General features: G+C 43.6%; 1 protein-coding gene across 4 annotated transcripts in view; it reads right to left on the minus strand.

Moving 5' to 3' along the window:
• ppil2 (peptidylprolyl isomerase (cyclophilin)-like 2) overlaps positions 1-17,104 on the minus strand; it is a 38,488-nt gene extending 21,384 nt beyond the window's left edge. For all 4 annotated transcript variants that reach the window (XM_086169178.1, XM_086169180.1, XM_086169179.1 and 1 more), the window contains exons 1-14: positions 16,965-17,104; positions 16,748-16,797; positions 16,100-16,145; positions 15,892-15,954; positions 15,488-15,539; positions 14,807-14,858; positions 13,587-13,678; positions 13,352-13,441; positions 13,179-13,254; positions 12,922-13,082; positions 7,817-7,892; positions 7,153-7,259; positions 2,243-2,332; positions 443-476 (exon numbers count right to left, since the gene is read on the minus strand). In XM_086169178.1, coding sequence (XP_086025304.1) covers positions 443-476; positions 2,243-2,332; positions 7,153-7,259; positions 7,817-7,892; positions 12,922-13,082; positions 13,179-13,254; positions 13,352-13,441; positions 13,587-13,678; positions 14,807-14,858; positions 15,488-15,539; positions 15,892-15,954; positions 16,100-16,145; positions 16,748-16,797; positions 16,965-16,996 — 1,021 coding nt within the window. In that variant the 5' untranslated portion in view covers positions 16,997-17,104. The remainder of the gene's footprint in view (positions 1-442; positions 477-2,242; positions 2,333-7,152; positions 7,260-7,816; positions 7,893-12,921; positions 13,083-13,178; positions 13,255-13,351; positions 13,442-13,586; positions 13,679-14,806; positions 14,859-15,487; positions 15,540-15,891; positions 15,955-16,099; positions 16,146-16,747; positions 16,798-16,964) is intronic.
• Positions 17,105-17,314: the final 210 nt, after the last annotated feature.

Genomic DNA, 17,314 nt, shown 5'->3' on the forward strand with positions numbered 1-17,314 from the left:
GGGGACGACGGCAAGAATTTTCACCCGCGGGCCCGACATTCTGCACCTCCAAGAAAAAATCCGACGTGGCCGACGCCGTTTGCATTGAGACGCTCGGACACACGAGAGACACACACAGGAAATTAACTGCATGAAACCTAGAAGTCAATTATACTTGGCTGCCCTTTAAACTGGCTTCTAAAAACATTCTGAGAGCCGCTGGATTGGTCGCCCCGGCGCGGACCGTGCATGCTTCTCCATTTCCACCAGCACGGTTGTGCATGTATGTGTGTGTGTCTCCTTTAATCCAGTGTGCCTTTGCGGGTGTATATTTAGAAACACTCGCCCCGTGTCTCGGGTTGCAAACAGTATTTACGCGAAAGCTTCCAAAAAGGAGTCATTAATATTTCAGTGCCACTGGGTTACGAAACAAAAACTCGGCAGCAGACAGTCCCGATCTTACCTGTGCCTGTGCCGGTGGGGTCTCCTCCCTGGATCTGGGGAGAGAAAGCGAAAAATAAATGAATAAAAATCACACGACGTCAAGGTCGGTTTTTTCGTGGTGTCATTTGTTGATTCGTCTTTTCCTCCCAGCCGGATCCATTTACCAGCTGCATTTTCATTAATTGGCATGGCAGCAAATTAAGTTTCTGCAAATGTGGTGATTAATAAAGGTTCCTGATCAAATACACAGTTGGCTTTTAGTGCTCTGGGGAATGGGAGTTAAAAAAAACAAAAAACAAAATCCAATAGCCAAAAGCACAATTTTGATTGATAAGTCACAATAAAGAAAGCTAATCCTTGAATAATCCCGCAACAAGGGAATGGTGTTACCAGCTTAACTCTGGAAAAACACCAATAAATCAACATGTGAACTTTCCTTAATGAGGTCTCCTTAATTTACGAGGCTTTTTTTTTTTTCAGTTGTTTGTTTTTAAATGAGTATTTCCGGCAAACGTATAAGTACTTTCTGACAGGTATTCAGGCCTTTTACAATTTTTGTAATTGAATTTTTTTTTTTTCTTTTTTAAACAAAAGGTTGATGTCAGTGGTAAATGTCACTTTGGCATGACGGAGCTGGGAATTGAACCGCCAACCCTTGAATCGGGGGCGCTTGCTCACATAATTCCACACTCTAACAACCAAGTGCCTTTTGTTTGTTTTGCTCATGATGCTTCAACAAACATCCACTTGTGGAGTTGATTATGAGGAAAAAGTTATGTATCAAGATGGCGCTCGGCAACCCTCAGACACAGAAGAGGACAAAAACAACAATAGCGCGTTCCCCCGTGCACCGCCGGCTGAAACCTGCTTCCAATAACATCCTCTGCTTCTTCCTTCGCTGCTGCAAGAGGTCCGGGGTTTGAGCCGCCGGCTTTCTCTGGCTCAACACAGATGGAAACAAAAAAATCCCAACGAGTTTTCCAAGCGGCGAGTTAAGGTCACGTGTCAGACACCTGCCTCTCGCAAGACGTTCAGCGGCGGCCCACGGCCCCGAGGCCTGACCCGGCTCCACCCTTACTTCGAACCAGACCGCCACATTCCTCCCGGCGTCATTGGGAGGAAATGACGAAATGCTTTTCCTCTCACGTTGAACGCAAATACCTCCGAAATGTGAGGTTACTGTGGAGGCCCCTCCGTCAAGACAGCACGGTAATCGCAGCCGTGCAAAGCGGGGCTCGGCTAAACGCCTGAAAAAAGGTGGGACAGAATCAAGGAGGGTCCTCTGGAGACGGCGTGTCCACACAGAGCCACTTTAATTACGGCGACATCTGTGAAAGGCGCTCGCCATCGACCGATCAAAGAAAGGAGCGGGGAAAACGCTATTTTTTTTTTGCACCTTTTGAGCACAGTGGATTTCCACGCTAATACACGTCTCTTACATAGTAACAGAGCGCGACTCACCCGGCCTGAAACCCGCTTAGCCTCCATTTTTTTTCAACGCCTGAACTCTAGAAATGCTTTTGCTGATATATATAATCCGCTCAAGTTTAACACACTTTGTAAAAAGAAAACAAAAAAAAAACAAACATCAAGCCAGTGAGGAAGTTTAAGAAATTATGACATCTGTGAGATATTCCACAAAAACAGCTATGTGTGGAATATTCCACAGCCATATTAAAAAAAAAAAGATCCCACTTTGCTGCTGTTTGTGAAAACCAAAGCAGAAAATTTGAACTTAAATTTGAATTTAAACTAACAACTGCAGCTGCGCTTCAACCTAGAAGGGTTAAACCCACTGGCTGGTCAAAAAGGTTCTCACCATGAAGTTCCTGATGGACCTGTGGAAGATCGTCCCGTCGTAGTAGTTTTTCTTACACAGACGGATGAAGTTCTCCCCGGCCTTCGGCACCTGTGGGGGGTAACAAAAGGTCACACAGACATATGATGACATATTTAACAGCATAAATAGTGCAATTTAAAAAAAAAAATCTTTACATCACATTACATTGCATTCATTTGGTGGACGCTTTTATCCAAAGCGACTTACAGAAAGTATTTTAAAAATTCAGATGGCCCGGGCCGCAATCGAGGCCAAAGGCAAGAGAGTGCATCATGAAATAAAAAGTAAAATAAAAATGGACACTCAAATCTCACACAAATAGATAGATTTACTTAAGATTCTTTAAGTTCAAGCCAGTACAAGGTGTACTACATGCGGCAGGACATGCCCTAACTGTGAGGTTTTCTTGAAACTTGTGGAAACGAATACTACTTTTCTCCTCATGATGATGACTCCAGATCTGCTGTGCAGTGTGATGATGGTATTGTGTGTGAGACGGAAAGCAGGTACGCTGGTGAATGGTTGCTAAGTCTTGAGCTTTGTTCTGTGTTCGAAAAAAAAAAAAAAAAAAAGAAGGCAGAATGTGTGTGTGTGTGTCATTTCCACGACTCACTTCCATCTCACCTCATAAAAATCTTGGTTGAAAAAGCACCTGAGAGGACTGTGTGACCCACAGGATGCAAATCTTTTTTTCTTCCTTTTTTAAATAAATCCACAGAATAGTATTTTAATGGCAAGCCTGTGGGTGTCAACAACCACCTGGAACGAGTTGTTGTTTGTTATTTTATTTATTCATTTATTGACATCCCTTTTACCTTAACTGTGGAAAAAGGTGTGTGCGTGGGGAGGGGGTTTCAGTGCCTTGCCTCCCCTCCCACGCTTTGTCCACACCCTGGGTCATAAAGTATTTTTTGGGGTGTTGGGCCAGATTGTAAATCACCAAGAAGCACCTTCTTTAAAAACAAATAAAAAAAAAAAAGTAAAGTTTGACTGACTGCTTTTTGTCCCCCAAACGGCGGTGGTGGGGGGAGCCAAGATGACGACTTTCAGCTCAAGTTATTAATGTCAACAGCCTTACAGGGCACTATGTGTGTATGTGTCTGAGAAACGCTAACTCCAGCCCCCCCACCCCCTTGGCAACAATGGACAGCAGTTTTCAAGAACCACCAGCTGCTTTCATAAAACCTATTTTTATTCATTGGCTTTCGCCCTGTATGACAAGTTCTCCTCGGCTCTGCTGCTCTTATTTCTTCCCCGCATCTGCTGCTGTTTGGGTTCGACGGCAACAGTTCCACCTCCCCCATATCCCCCCTACCCACGTTATAAATCCCAGATTGTCAAAGTGGTCCAGTACAAAGAGGCTTATTGTTTCAAAGCACTCCATAAAAAGCTAAAAAAAAAATAAAAATTGGACTGGTTTTCGGGTATTCGGCGCAAGAAAATAGATTCTTGGAATGGAAAGGAACACCTAATCAACAATTACCGAAATGGCGAACCGTACGCAGGTGGTATGCGTGTGAGCGGTTGGCAGTTTAAAAAAAAAAAAAAAAGGGAGGAAAAAAAAAAAAAAAAAAAAGGGGTTACTCAGTTGTGTGCTGTTTTTACTGTTCACCTTTCAATGCAGCTTCTGTCTTCTGATGCGCTGCCGACTCATCGTAGAGGCAAATTTAGTGTGTGTGTTTGCGAGTGTGTTTCACGTCATGCAATGTTAAGCTTAAAATACAATCCAATTCACCAACGTCCCTGGGTGCTTTCAAGCGCTAATCACTTATGTCCGAGTGGAGAACAATGGCGGCTGAGCCAGACAGAAACAATCAGGTGACTCGTTTCACCTTTTAGCGATACTTCTCAGGGAATCGGCCCGTTATAGACAACGTTTCCAGGTTCTCCAAACCGTGGTTTAAGTAGCAGCGTTGCAAAAGGTAGGATAATTTATGAAACAAAATGAATAAACGCCATTTTTTCCCATGAGCGCATTTGCAGGTGTTGGCTAACCGGTGCACGTTTTACAGTAGCGTCTCACTACACGGCAAACCCCTCCAGAGGCTTTCTTGTGAGGCATTCGTGTCAATTCAATACCAAATCCCAAAACCAAGAGACTTAAAAAGCGTTTTCCTTTAAGCTCTGGGATGCAAGGCTTCCTAGTGTATCCAGTGCTCAGCAGGCTCTTCACTCCGTTTCGTTAATGGTTAACTAGCCGACTCCGGTGTTAAGATCATAATCTGTGTTTGGGCTGTGGATCGACGTGGCTCGAGGTGTGTGTGCGTTTTCACTGTCAGATCTGACATAGCGGCCGGGTCTAAAACTTCCTGTTTTTCTATTGAAACAGTGAACTGTGCTACAGTTGTGAATGAGGCCAGGTGTATGAAAAAATATACAATGGAACCTTGACTTACAAGTTTAATTTGTTCCATGACCTAGCTGGTAAACCAATTTCCTCTTGTATGGAATTAAATTTCCCAACAGGAATTTCCCCATTGAAACCTGCTCCAGCCACCTGGTTTTGTTTTGGGTTTTAAATAAGAAAAACGTACTATACAAATAAAAAATAATTTCACACATCATGAAAGAGAATGTAAATAAATAAGTGTAGTAAGTGTATTTACCTTGAAGCTTGGACCAAAATGCCAGCCCTGTTAGAGGAGGTTGGGAGCCTTATTCAGCTTGTGCTCTAATGCTTAACTGTACTCGTGACACACTTAATGCTACAATGTATTGCTAAATTTAACTTGGCCGCTATGCTACACTTTATTGCCAAACTTAATTCAGAGACGAACTGAGTGTCACTCCTCTCCTTAAAACGATCAAATCATCCCTGCCTGGCTTTGAATAACTAGTCCAATGCCTCATTCTAAGCTACCGTATCTCATCAACAGCATCCTCTCCATAAATAGACAACAAACGAACCTCACCCATTTTTTTCCATGATTTTGTCGAGGCTACCTAGTAGCGGGTGTCGTGTCTGAATGTGTTTAAATGTTTTAAAAGTCGTAAGCTGATGCACCCGTAAGTCAAGAGTCCACTGTAGCCTACATCTAAAATATGAAATACATTTATATAATCCCATTTGCAATAGACACCCTGTAATCTTTCAAAACTGAGCCGAGCATCCTAAATGGGCCTGCATAGAGCTCACTGCATGATGAGTAGCTTTAACTGCAAAAATGCACATTTAAATTCAACAATATCCGCCATTTTTCAACAAAATGGCCAATTTTTTTTTACTTGAGAAAAACGATGTAGCGGTATGTATGCACAAATAAATAATCAGGATTTAAAGCAGAATGGGTTCATATAACCATGTGAAGATTCCACTGTCCCCTTCAAAAAAAGAAATGTTAACCTTAGCCATGGATCACAGTATTCACAATTCCATGCAAACTAAGCTGGCCATCCTGTGAAAAAATGGCTCTTCATTGTGTGTGTTTGACATCTGAAAGACGTTTTGAAATTTTACGTGATGAATCTATAAATGAAATTCTTACAGATCTCCAATTTCTGCACGGGAGGCGTGAGAGGCTGGAAATTGGCTAGCGTCACATCGCCTTCTGATCAGAGGACAACTTTCATTTATTTACACGTTTTTCATCGAAATGACGTCGGCCGGCCGAAAACCCCCTTGTAGGAACTCGCTCACTCTTCTACATCCCGAGTACGTCCAAACCGATCTGCCGTGATTGCTTTGCAATCTCCTCCTCACTTTATTATTATTTTTTTAGTATAAGTGAGGGCGACAGCGAAGGCCAGGGGGTGGAGGAGACATTCTGGCCCGGAGAGAGGACGCTTTGCGGGGAGACGCGTCTGATTGAGCCGATGTGACAGTGAAGCTGCGCTCATTAATTCATAAACAGCAGGCCGCAAATAGAGCAGCAATGTTGTGTGAAACAGGTCTAACCACCGTAGCCCTCCCCTCATTATTCTGATTCGACGTCTCAGAGTCCAATAGAAATTGAGCACATCGAAGCGCCTGGTTACTGGGGCAGAAATGCGTTCCAGGAACTGGCTCAGTCGCTCCGGAGAGCGGGCTCTAACCTTAGACAGGGTGCAGGCTGAAAAACAAATAAACAAATAAAAAAAAAAAAAAAAAAAAAAATCAACGTCCAAAGGCAGACAAAACAAAAAGAAACCAACAAGCTGATTAAGTGACCGTGTCACTTGTTTCATCAACTGCGTTGCTCCACTCAAGAACCAGTGTTTTGATTGAGATTGACTAGAGATTGTAACAATCTGGAAAGCAAACAAAAAGCTGCCAGTGAAGTCGGCCCTTCATCACCAACTTAGCCGCGGTAATTCATTAGACGAGCTTTGACTTGACCTCCCTCTACATGGACAAATAAACATCGGCGGACGGGGGTTGAGAGCGTGGTGGTAAGATCCTAAGGCCAAATTCACACCGCCAACTATCCCCCCCCACCAAGAGACAGTGGTTACAAACTCTGTCGCAACAGAGAAAATCATGGGGCCCCGTCACTCCTGGCTGTTCATGACAAAAACATGGCTCAGGGTCAGGATTCTTAGCCGTTTCTTCTTCAAAAAAAAAAAAAAAAAAACAAAGAAAAAAAACACACAACACACATCAAAAAGGGCCAACACAGCAGCTCTGCAGCCTGGTAGCCATCTTCTGACCCGTCCGCTGCCTCGATCTCCATGGCAGAGGAGTGGTCACATGACCCTCCCTGGTCTCCATGCAGACTGGACCTTCTGCACAACAACAACTGGCCGGCTCGCGATGCAATATGCGTTGATGCATCTGAACGAACTGCAAGCTGAACGACAACTTTATAATTCAGCCAACAGAATTTTTTGAGAAGTACCTGAAGGCAGCAGTGTGTGTGTGTGTGTGTGTGTGTGTGTGTGTGTGTGTGTGTGCTGTGGTAACGCGCCCATACCTTATCACAGTGTAACTCCAGATTCAGGTCCCCTTTGTTTGTGTGCAGGCGGACATAGCCCTTCTTCTTAACGTACTGGTAACGCACTGCGTCATCCGAGATGGCGTCTGAAAGTACATTTTGAAGTATTTACATAAATAAAAGGGCAAAGTTATTTTTCTCCACTCCTCTCCAGCCCTCAATTTCTTTTGAGATTTCTTTAAAAAAAAAAAAAAAAGGAAATCAGATGATTTACCGAACGCTACATGGTTGCCAGCGCAAAGAAGTGCGGCCGATAAGTGAGTTGAACCCGGTCAGTTTCAGCCAAATTTATTTTTTCATTCTGTGTAGCTCTGTTTACTATTACTTTCTCTGGATATTTTCTGGAGAGATCATTTCTCACCGTCTTCTGAAATACACCCACACATACACACTTACTAGGGGTCCTTTTTATCACCACTTTGCTGAAATTATTTTTTTTTGACTAAAGAAATTGATAGGGATAGTTGGGTCAATATGATAGAGGGCACTGAAACAGATCAATGTGTAAGAGGGATAACACACACACACACACGCACAGAAAACGTTCAGAACGCTCCTTTCCTCCTCTCCAGTGGGCAAAAGCTCCTCGATGGTTGTGTAATAGGGAGCTACGAAAGTTAATGCTGGGAAGGGGTTTACTTGCCTGCTTCGTGGGTTGTAGCCGGGGTCATGGCTGTGGATGTGAAAGAGGCAGAAACTCTGCCTGTGGAATAGTGGGCCTAGAGGGACACACACACACACACACACACACACACAAAGAAAAAAGGAAAACTTAAGTGTTAAAAAAAAAAAATTACACTACCGCCGAACTCCAGCTGGCATTTCCATTTATTTAATTCACTTTAATTACATTTAATCACACTCAGATATTTTTCTGAGCGGTCCTGGAGGATTTCGCTATCTCGCTGTGTTGGTCACATTAACTCAGTGACAGTCTAGTCGGTGTGAAGAGACGGCCAGCAAGTGGGAGAAATCACCTGTTGTCAGTGGTGGAAACTCAACTACTGAACATTTCTTCTTTTCCTTACGGCTTTTCCCTTCAGGGGTCGCCGCAGCGACTCGACTTTCTCCATCCAGCCCTATTCTCTGTATCCTCTCTCACACCAACTACCTTCATATCCTCTCTCATTTTGTCCATAAATCTTCTCTTTGGTCTTCCTCTGGACCTCCTGCCTGGCAGCTCCAATTCCAACACCCGTCTACCAATAATTTCTCTATCCCTCCTCTGTACATGACCCAATCATCTCAGTCTAGCTTCTCTGACCTTCTCTACAAAACATCCAACATGTGCTGTCCCTCTGATAGACTCGTTCCTGATCCTATCCATCCTGGTCACTCCCAAAGAGAACCTCAACATCTTCATCTCTGTGACCTCCAGCTCTGCCTCCTGTCTTTTGGTCATTGTAACGGTTTCTAAATCATACAGCATGAGTGTGTATGATTCTGACCCGTCCGCTGACCCTTCCACACCACCACTGTCTTGTACACCTTTCCTTTCATTCTGGCTGATATTCTCCTATCTCATGGTACCCCTGACACTTTTGCCCACCCATTCGAACCCACTTGAACCCGTTTCTTTAACTCTTTCCCACACTCTCCATTGCTCTGGACTGTTAACCCAACGTACTTGAAATCTTACAACTTCTTGATCTCCACTCCCTGTGGCCTCACTGTTCCACTCAGGCTCCGCTCATTCACACACATATATTCTGTCTTGCTGCAACTATCCTACATTCCTCTCCTTTCCAGAGCATACCTCCACCTCTCTAGATTTTCCTCAACCTCTTCCCTGCCCTCACTACAGATTACAAAGTCATCTGCAAAAATCATGGTCCATGGAGATTCCTGTCTTAACTCATCTGTCAGCCTGTCCATCACCACTGCAAACAAGAAGGGGCTCAGAGATGATCCCTGATGGAGTCCCATCTCCAACTTGAACTTCTCTGCACCTACAGCACACCTCACCACTGTCTCACAGTTAGCATACATGTCCTGCACCAGTCTAACATACTTCTCTGCCACTCCAGACTTCCTCATACAATACTCATAAAATTCCTCTCTTGGCACTCTGTCATATGCTTTTTCTACATTTACAATGGCACAGTGCAGCTCCCTCTGACCTTCTCTGTACTTCTCTATTAGCATTATCAAAGCAAATACTGCATCTGTAGTATTCTTTCTAGGCACGAAGCCATACAGCTGCTCACAAATGCTGACTGCTGCTCTCAGTCTAGTTTCCACTACTCTAATCCCATAACTTCATTGTATGTCTCATCAACTTTATCCCTCTATATCGATACCACAATTCTGCATATCCCCCTTACTCTTAAAAATGGGCCCCATCACATTTCTCCATTCATTCCTCAGGAATCTTCTCACTCTCTAAGATCCTGTTGAATAATCTAGCCAGAAATTCTACCGCTGCCTCTCCTAGACCCTTCCATACCTCCACTGGTATATTTTCAGGACCAACTGCCTTTTCACTCTTTATTATCTTCAGTGCCTTCCTCACTTCACTTTTACTACCGGTAATCTCTGCTACTTTGTAGTCAATAGTCACCTCTTCTACCCTTCCCTTGCTTTCATTTTCCTCATTCATTAGCTCTTCAAAGAACTCTTTCCATCAGTCTTCTAACATCTGTCAATACATTGCCCTCTTTATCCTTAATCACCCGGACCTGCTGTACATCCTTTCCATCACTAGCTCTATTTCGCCAACCTGTATAAATCACTCTCCCTCCTTATTGTCCAACTGAGCATACAAGTCATCGTATGCCCTTTGTTTTGCCTTTACTACCTCTATCTTTACCTTACGTTGTATCTCCCTGTACTCCTGTCTGTTCAGTCCCCTCAGTGTCCCACTTCTTCTTTGCTAACCGCTTCCTCTATATATACTCCTGCACTTCCTCATTCCACCACCAAGTCTCTTTATCTACTTTCCTTCCATATGATACACCAATTCCAGTGCTCTCATTACTGTCTCCTTTATCACATTAGCTGTAGCTGTCCAGTTAAACTGGAAGCGCTCCCTGACCACCCAAACCCTTTTTCAACTCCTCTCTGAAAACCATAGAACACTCCTTTTTCAGCTTCCACCACTTTGTCCTCGGCTCTGCTTTTGTCCTCTTGATCTTCTTTGTCACCAGAGTCATCCAACAAACCACAATCCTATTCTGTCTGGAAACACTCTCATCTACAACTACTTTGCAGTCGCTGATCTCTTTGAAGTTACCTCGTCTATACAAGATGTAGTCTACCTGCGTGCTTGTACCTCCACTCTTATAAGTTACCCTAAGTTCCTGTCTTTTCTGGAAAAAAAGTATTCACTACAGCCATTACCATCCTTTTTGCAAAGTTTACCACCATCTGTCACTCTGCGTTCCTATCCTGGATACTAAACCTGCCCATCACTTCTTCATCACCTGTACCACCTGCATCAACATGTTGATTGAAGTCTGCACCAATTACCAGTCAATTATCTCTGGGGATATTCTGCATCACTTCCTCTAACTCATTCCAGAACTTCTCCTTCTCCCCTAACTCACGTCTCACTTTTGGGTCATAGCCACTAACAACATTAAGCTTCATACCTTCAATTTCCAGTTTCAGACTCATAAGTCTATCTGACATTCTTTTCACTTCCATACCATTCCTCACAAACTCCTCCTTCAAGATAACTCCTACTCCATTTCTCTTCCTGTAGTACAACTTAAAACCCGCTCCTAAGCTTCTAGCCTTACTACCTTTCCACATGGTCTCCTGGACACACAGTATATCCAAGTTCCTTCTCTGTATCATGCCACCAAGTCTCTAACTTTTCCTGTCACTGTCCCACTCTTCAAAGTCCCAACTCTCTGTCGCAGAATCTTGCTTTTCCTCTTTTCTCTCTGCTTCCGAACACGCCTTCCTCCTCTCCTTCTTTGACCCACAGTAGCCCAATTTCCACTGGTACCCTGTAGGTTATCAGCACCAATGGTGGTCGTTGTTAACCCGAGCCATGACCGATAAGATATGACATTCTTAGGTTCGATTCGCATATTTGATTTTGGCACAAGTTTTACGCCAGATGCCCTTCCTGACGCAACCGTCTGCATTTATCCAGGGTTGGAACCGGCTCAGGGAGACACTGGCTTGTGCTTCCCTGAGAAAGCCCATGCAAAATGTACAACACTTCTGAAATCCCTGAGAGATTTTTTTAAAAATGCTATGAATGGGAAAAAAAAAGGAAACTCAAGGAGTGGGAAAGCAACTACTTAAAAACTGATCTAAAATCACAATGAAAAATACCCAACATATAAAACCGTTCACAACCTACTCGGCAAGGATCAATCTTAGCTTTCATTCTTTTCTTTGCGGAATAATCCCCTCAACCCTTCCCACCATCCGCGCCTCCACTCCACTCATTAGTGCTAAGTGGTGCATCAGGTGAAAATGAGCTTAATGGCGGCCAGCGTGTGATGAAGAGCACAGCCAGCTCCACTGGCCCGGAGAGATTTATCGCGATTAAAAGAGCGGCTGGATGGCGGCCTCGGATGCCCACCCCATGCTCCTCCACCCCCCCCCCCCCGTCCCTAACAAGGAAATTAAAGAAAAAAAAAAAAAAGGAGGGACCAGGGGAGGTGAAAGTCCTCTCTGCCGTCCGGGGCTTACATTCTTCTGCTCCAGTTGCCGTCAACGGCAGACTTTACCTTACCTGATCTATGAACTATCCCCCCCCCCCCCCCCCCCCCCCCGCCCCCTCCGGGCCCCCTGCTCGGTTACGATCACAACATCCCCGACATCACCTTCGCTCTGAGCCCAAGACGCAAACTTGCCCGAAGGAAAAACAACAACAAGATGCTGGATTATATCAAAGCTGCATTGACAGGAGGGTTCGGAGCCCCCCACCCTCGGGCAATTGGGGGTGGAGGGGGGCACTTAGGGACAAAGTGTGTCGTCACGCGTCTGCTGTTCAGCCTCTCTGTTGCAGATGTTTGTTTGTTTACCGGCTGGTTAACACTCATCACGACGCATCAGTTGGGATAAGGGGAGTGAAAAAAAAAAAGGGTTCGAATGAAAATGAGTTCTGATGAAAATCCTTGTTTTAGCATTTGAAATTCTCGCTGGTTTTAATGTTTTTTTTAGCACCTAACGTTTCCATATTTCTCGGATTCAATCGAAATCCCTGCTTTTAGTGTCCAACACGTCTCTCAAGACAGCCTTTGTTCCCCCATCCCTGCGAGTTTGGCTCTCTCTTGTGGACAATCAGTATTACACCCCTAGCCACCAGTCGTCTCCATGGCGATAAGACTATTGACGCTCCAAGGTCGCTGTGGTAAGGGAACAAGTTATGGCAGAGCTTTTTTCCCTCTTTTTTCAAAATAGCAGTTTAAGTTAATATTATTCATGAATTCCTTAAAAACCATTAGCAGGAGGAGAAAATCTGATTGAAACTGGAAAAAATGAAGAAATATATCGCGATTTGCAGTCACTTTTTGGGATATAAATATGTATCGACGACAAATAACTCAGCCATCACATACACAACACAAATGTGTAGTAGTCCAATTCCAGTGTATAAGGCGTTTTGTATTTTCTGTATCTATTTTTAATCACTTATTTCCTCTTAGACTATTAATGGCAAATTGCTCAAGACAGTTTCAAGAAGTAACTAGTATTATTATTATAAATTATCATTAACACCCTGCACACCAACAGGAATCTAAGATTAGATAATCCCAAGTGATCCCCACAGCAATGGAAACTTACAGCATTTAATTTATCTGTCTTCTTGGCCTCCGGCTCCTTCATGGTGGAGGCGAGCAGCTCGTCGCCCTTGTAATCCCTGTAGAGCTCGGCCAGAGTTTCTCTCGTCTCCAGGTTGGTGCTCTTCAGGTGGTAGGCCGGGTCCTGTCTGGCCTTCTCCTCGTCTGGCCAAAGGATTAGGGATAGACAACAAATGTTTAAAAAAAAAAAAAAAAAACAGACTTCCAACCGCGTGTAATTGGTTCTACTCGGCCTCTCACCCGGATCCAGTACTTTCAGATTGTTTTTCACATGGAAGAAGCTGGAGACATTGAATTTGTCCAACCTTGTGGGATCCTGCAAGATGAAAAAGAAAAAAAAGAAAAAAGAAATTACGCTAAGCAAAGAGAAGACATGGGGCCCGGAGATTTCCAAAGTAAGATCCCAAACCCACCTGGAGGATGATGAGGTCTTTACGGGTGAAAGGCTCGTCCGTCAGCAAGTCTTTAAAACTCTTGGTCTTGATGTTCAGTTGCTCAACAGCCTGAAGAAGGTAAATAAAATGGCTTGTTGTTATTTTTCAGAGCCTCAAACCCATTCTTCCACCTTGTTTTTCAAAGTTCTTGAGGGTGTGCGTGTGTGAGCGTTTAGTCAGGATCACACATCTGGTGGAGTGGAAGGTCACTCACATCGTTGGAAAACACATTGCCGGTGACCTTGTTGGTCACGATGTGCGAGTTGTTGGTGAAGACGCTGTAGAGAACCGGGCAGTGATACTTTCCTGGAGGGAAAAAAAAAGGAGAAACACAAGAGTGAGAGCGAGTAGAGTGCCGGTAACGTCCGTCACCCGCGGGAGCTGAAGGGACTCCCAGTGGAGCTGAGGAGACTCCCGAAGGAGTCGAGGAACCAGGATTTAATTACAGTCTAAGATGTGACATCTTTTGGGCCACTGCTTGACTCCCGGGTGTGTCGGGCAGACCAACACCCCCCATGGATGACAAAGGAATAGCAGGGTGGCGAAGGGCAACATGCAGGAGGGTACATTGCTATGGTGCTGTTGTCAACATGTTAAAAAAAATAAAAAAAATGGAATAAAACTGTAGGTAAGCTTGTTCAAAGTGGCTACAACTTGTTATCCTACTTTGCACCACAGTTTTAAACAAAGCCAGTCAGCACAGATTAAAAAAAAAAAAGTGTGACTTGACCAGAAGTGGAGGTTTGAGTAACCATGGCAACAAATAGCTACATTTAATTAAAAAAAAAAAAAAACAACGCATAGCATGAGGGGTGGATTTTGAACCCCTCTCCTGCAGTTTGCTATAATACCCAGCAGCGTTTAGGTGAAAGTGAGCGTCTCCGCAGGGACAATGCATGGATTGAATTTGTGATGTTTCCAGTAACCACGGCAACAGACTGGCACATGGCTGGTGATCACAAGCACAGAGGGTCATAGACATCGGTTGGAGGTTGAGTTTTGGTTGAATGTACGTTTCACAACAGATATTGGCCGTCTGGATTTTGTTCTGATGACCTTTATTCATCTGCCAACGGGGAAACTGCAGCATGTTGATATTTTTGCGTGAATTTGGGTGAAATTGGAGTTTCCCTTCCGGGTGGGTCTAAGAGACCAAACAGTCTCAGACTTTAGCTGGTTCATGAATAACCAGTATTTTAGCTCCCCGGTATTGCGGTGGCACTGAGCAACAGGGTGGGCTCGACTCGCACCTCTCATCATCACGCCAACGCCATCATGTGACATCCGACTTAGTGTCTGCCAGGTCTTTTCTTAGAAAAAGAACTGGGACTCTCTGCATTATTTTCTCAGGTTTCTGGCCCTGCTCCATATGAGCCGATCCAGGCTCTGTGAAAACTGGGCTGGAAGAGGATGAAGGCGCTAGGGAGGCGTTACCTTCGCTGTTCTTGGCGAAGTTCAGCTTGATGAGCGACTTGGCCTCCAGTTTCTGCAAGGAAAATGCAGACAAGTAAAGTTTTAGGATGAAGCTTTAGACACATTAATATAAATAAAACGTCCTGGAATTTCAGGGTCAGGTGGCAATTTAGATTTGGATGGATGATAAGGAGGAGAAAAAAGTAAAATAAATACGTTCAGAGTGTAATATCTTGCTGATTTGTCTTTCACAGGTTGATCAATTGTAGATTCACTCATGACATTGTTCATTTTTTAGAGCAAATTGACTCAAATTTCAGTGCCATCATCAGCAGAGGATTTGCAAAAAAAATGAAAACAAACAAAAAAGAATTTGAAATTATTTGAGCGCACAGTGATTTGCCTTTGGATGCAGACAGTAACACTGCATCACTGGTTGGACGTCACAAGGTGTCTTAAACAATGCCGAGGGACGTTTGAGACAAGATCAAAACCTCTCCCAAGAATCCACAACCACATGGTGCACCAGGAAAAAATGATAAGCTTCCAATGATGTTTGCAGGAAATCAACAGAGTCCAACCAGTTTGACAGAGGAAATTCTATGTTAATGTTGGTGTCAGCTGCCGATGAGGTTAGCGCGGGGCTTGGAAATATATATATTTGCACTGGATTTCACTGTGGTGAATCGGCTGCTGTCTTACCTCTCCGGAGATTGGATTTGTGCCATACTTCTTGATCCACGGAATGATGCTCCTGAGATAGAAAAGAAAGCGAGGGGGATGAGTGAGGGAATCAAAAGGCCATCCAAAGGAAAAAGGCTGGGCGTAGATGGCTCTGAGACAAGGAGACGGGTCCTCCCTCATCACCCCTGCTGATATTCAATACCAACTCTTCCAAACAGCTTTTTCTCACTCTTGTCCCCTTTTTTCATTGGTATACATGATTTAACCTTATATGCTAAATACTATTGTCTGTATCCTCTCTTATACAAAATACTGGAGGCGGCTGAATGGAGTGTTCAAAGCACCAAAAACGAACAAAAAAAACTAGAAACTAGTCAGTGAGAGATTCACAGTGGGGCATAAAAGGATTTGTTGCTACTCACAGCAAGTCAAAGATGACGCCCTCGGCCGTGCAGACAGGATACTCAAATGGCTGAAGGGACAAGCTGCAGCACAAAGAGAAACAGGCCAAGTTGAAAGGACAAGTCATTTGTTAACTGCCACAAAAAGAAGAACCTGGGGTATCAAATCCACTCTTGCAGATAGCGCTTTGCAAGCAACATGTCGCCATATAACCACTTTTTTTCATACCTGCAGTGGTCAAATGGCAGCCGCCTGAAGTCAGACCGCGGGACCTCTGAAAAGTAAGAAAAAAACAGCTGAAACAGAATGACAAATAAACAGCACTCCCGCACATTCATTAGACTGATTAAAAAAACAAACAAACAGCTGCAGCACTGTAATGCTGTCGGATCACAAATGACCAAACAGCGGTTATTTGAGAGGTACATCGCACCCCATAATTCACCTTTTTTTTTCAAAATTAAATCTGAGTTCCAAGCTCTCACATCCTGAGGAAGATATCAAGAATATGATGAATATAACAATATATATGAAAGCATAGAACTCGACCAATGATCTAGAAATATCTTTGGTCTCTGGGGAAATCAATATTTCAAAGTGCCATTGATTTATAATTCAGAAATAATCCAATACAGCACCAATCTGACATTGATGGATGGTTTATTTTTAAGTCAATTACCATTTAGGGCTCAGTATATTGTTGTAGATTTTAGGGACAGATTACATCGAAGGAACTTTGTGAGAGATTTAAAGAAAACATGCGTGGTGTTTACGGTGGCAAGAATGTGTAGGAAATTAATTTTGACAGGACTGATGTCAAAATTCCACGACAGGATGGAGTAAAGAAAAGACAGGAAACCGAAAAACAAACTGTACCTGCTCGCTTCCCTCCGTAGAAGTTCGTGTACTCACTACACGTTATGTACCTGCAAGAAAAATAAAAAAGAACAGTATTCTTGTGTCACAGTAACTTTAAACTCAAGTACTATTTAGCTAGCTAACTAGCTCAAACGGCTAACGTTAGCCTGTTAAGCTAACAACAACGAATAGGTTTCAGTTATCTCGAGTTTACCGCGATAAGCTCTGAACTTACATTTTGTCTTTTTGGTGCTGTCGTTTCCCCATTATGAGGTTTGTGTAAATTTATCTCAGGAGGGAATGGTACTTTTGATTCCTCGAGGATAAGTATTCCGACGCCAGTGTTTATATTCTTGTTCGTGGGCATCAACTGTCGCAGGTTTGTTTTCACAGCGACACTCTTTCGCCCCCTGCGGGTGACTTTGGGGAAAAACTTGAAAATGAAGTAAATGTTTTATGTAATTATATGTCGACAGAAAAGGAAGAAGATGACAGTGATACTGTCTTATATTTATTTAGTATTTAGGGACAATAAACAACAATCCCCTCTTCCTCCTTGGATTATTTTCGAGTGACGGTAAAAAG

This window comes from Fistularia commersonii, chromosome 22 (assembly GCF_037954325.1).
Source record: "Fistularia commersonii isolate RoL2024-O1a breed Wild chromosome 22, RoL_Fcom_v1.0, whole genome shotgun sequence".
Taxonomy (NCBI): Eukaryota; Metazoa; Chordata; class Actinopteri; order Syngnathiformes; family Fistulariidae; genus Fistularia; species Fistularia commersonii.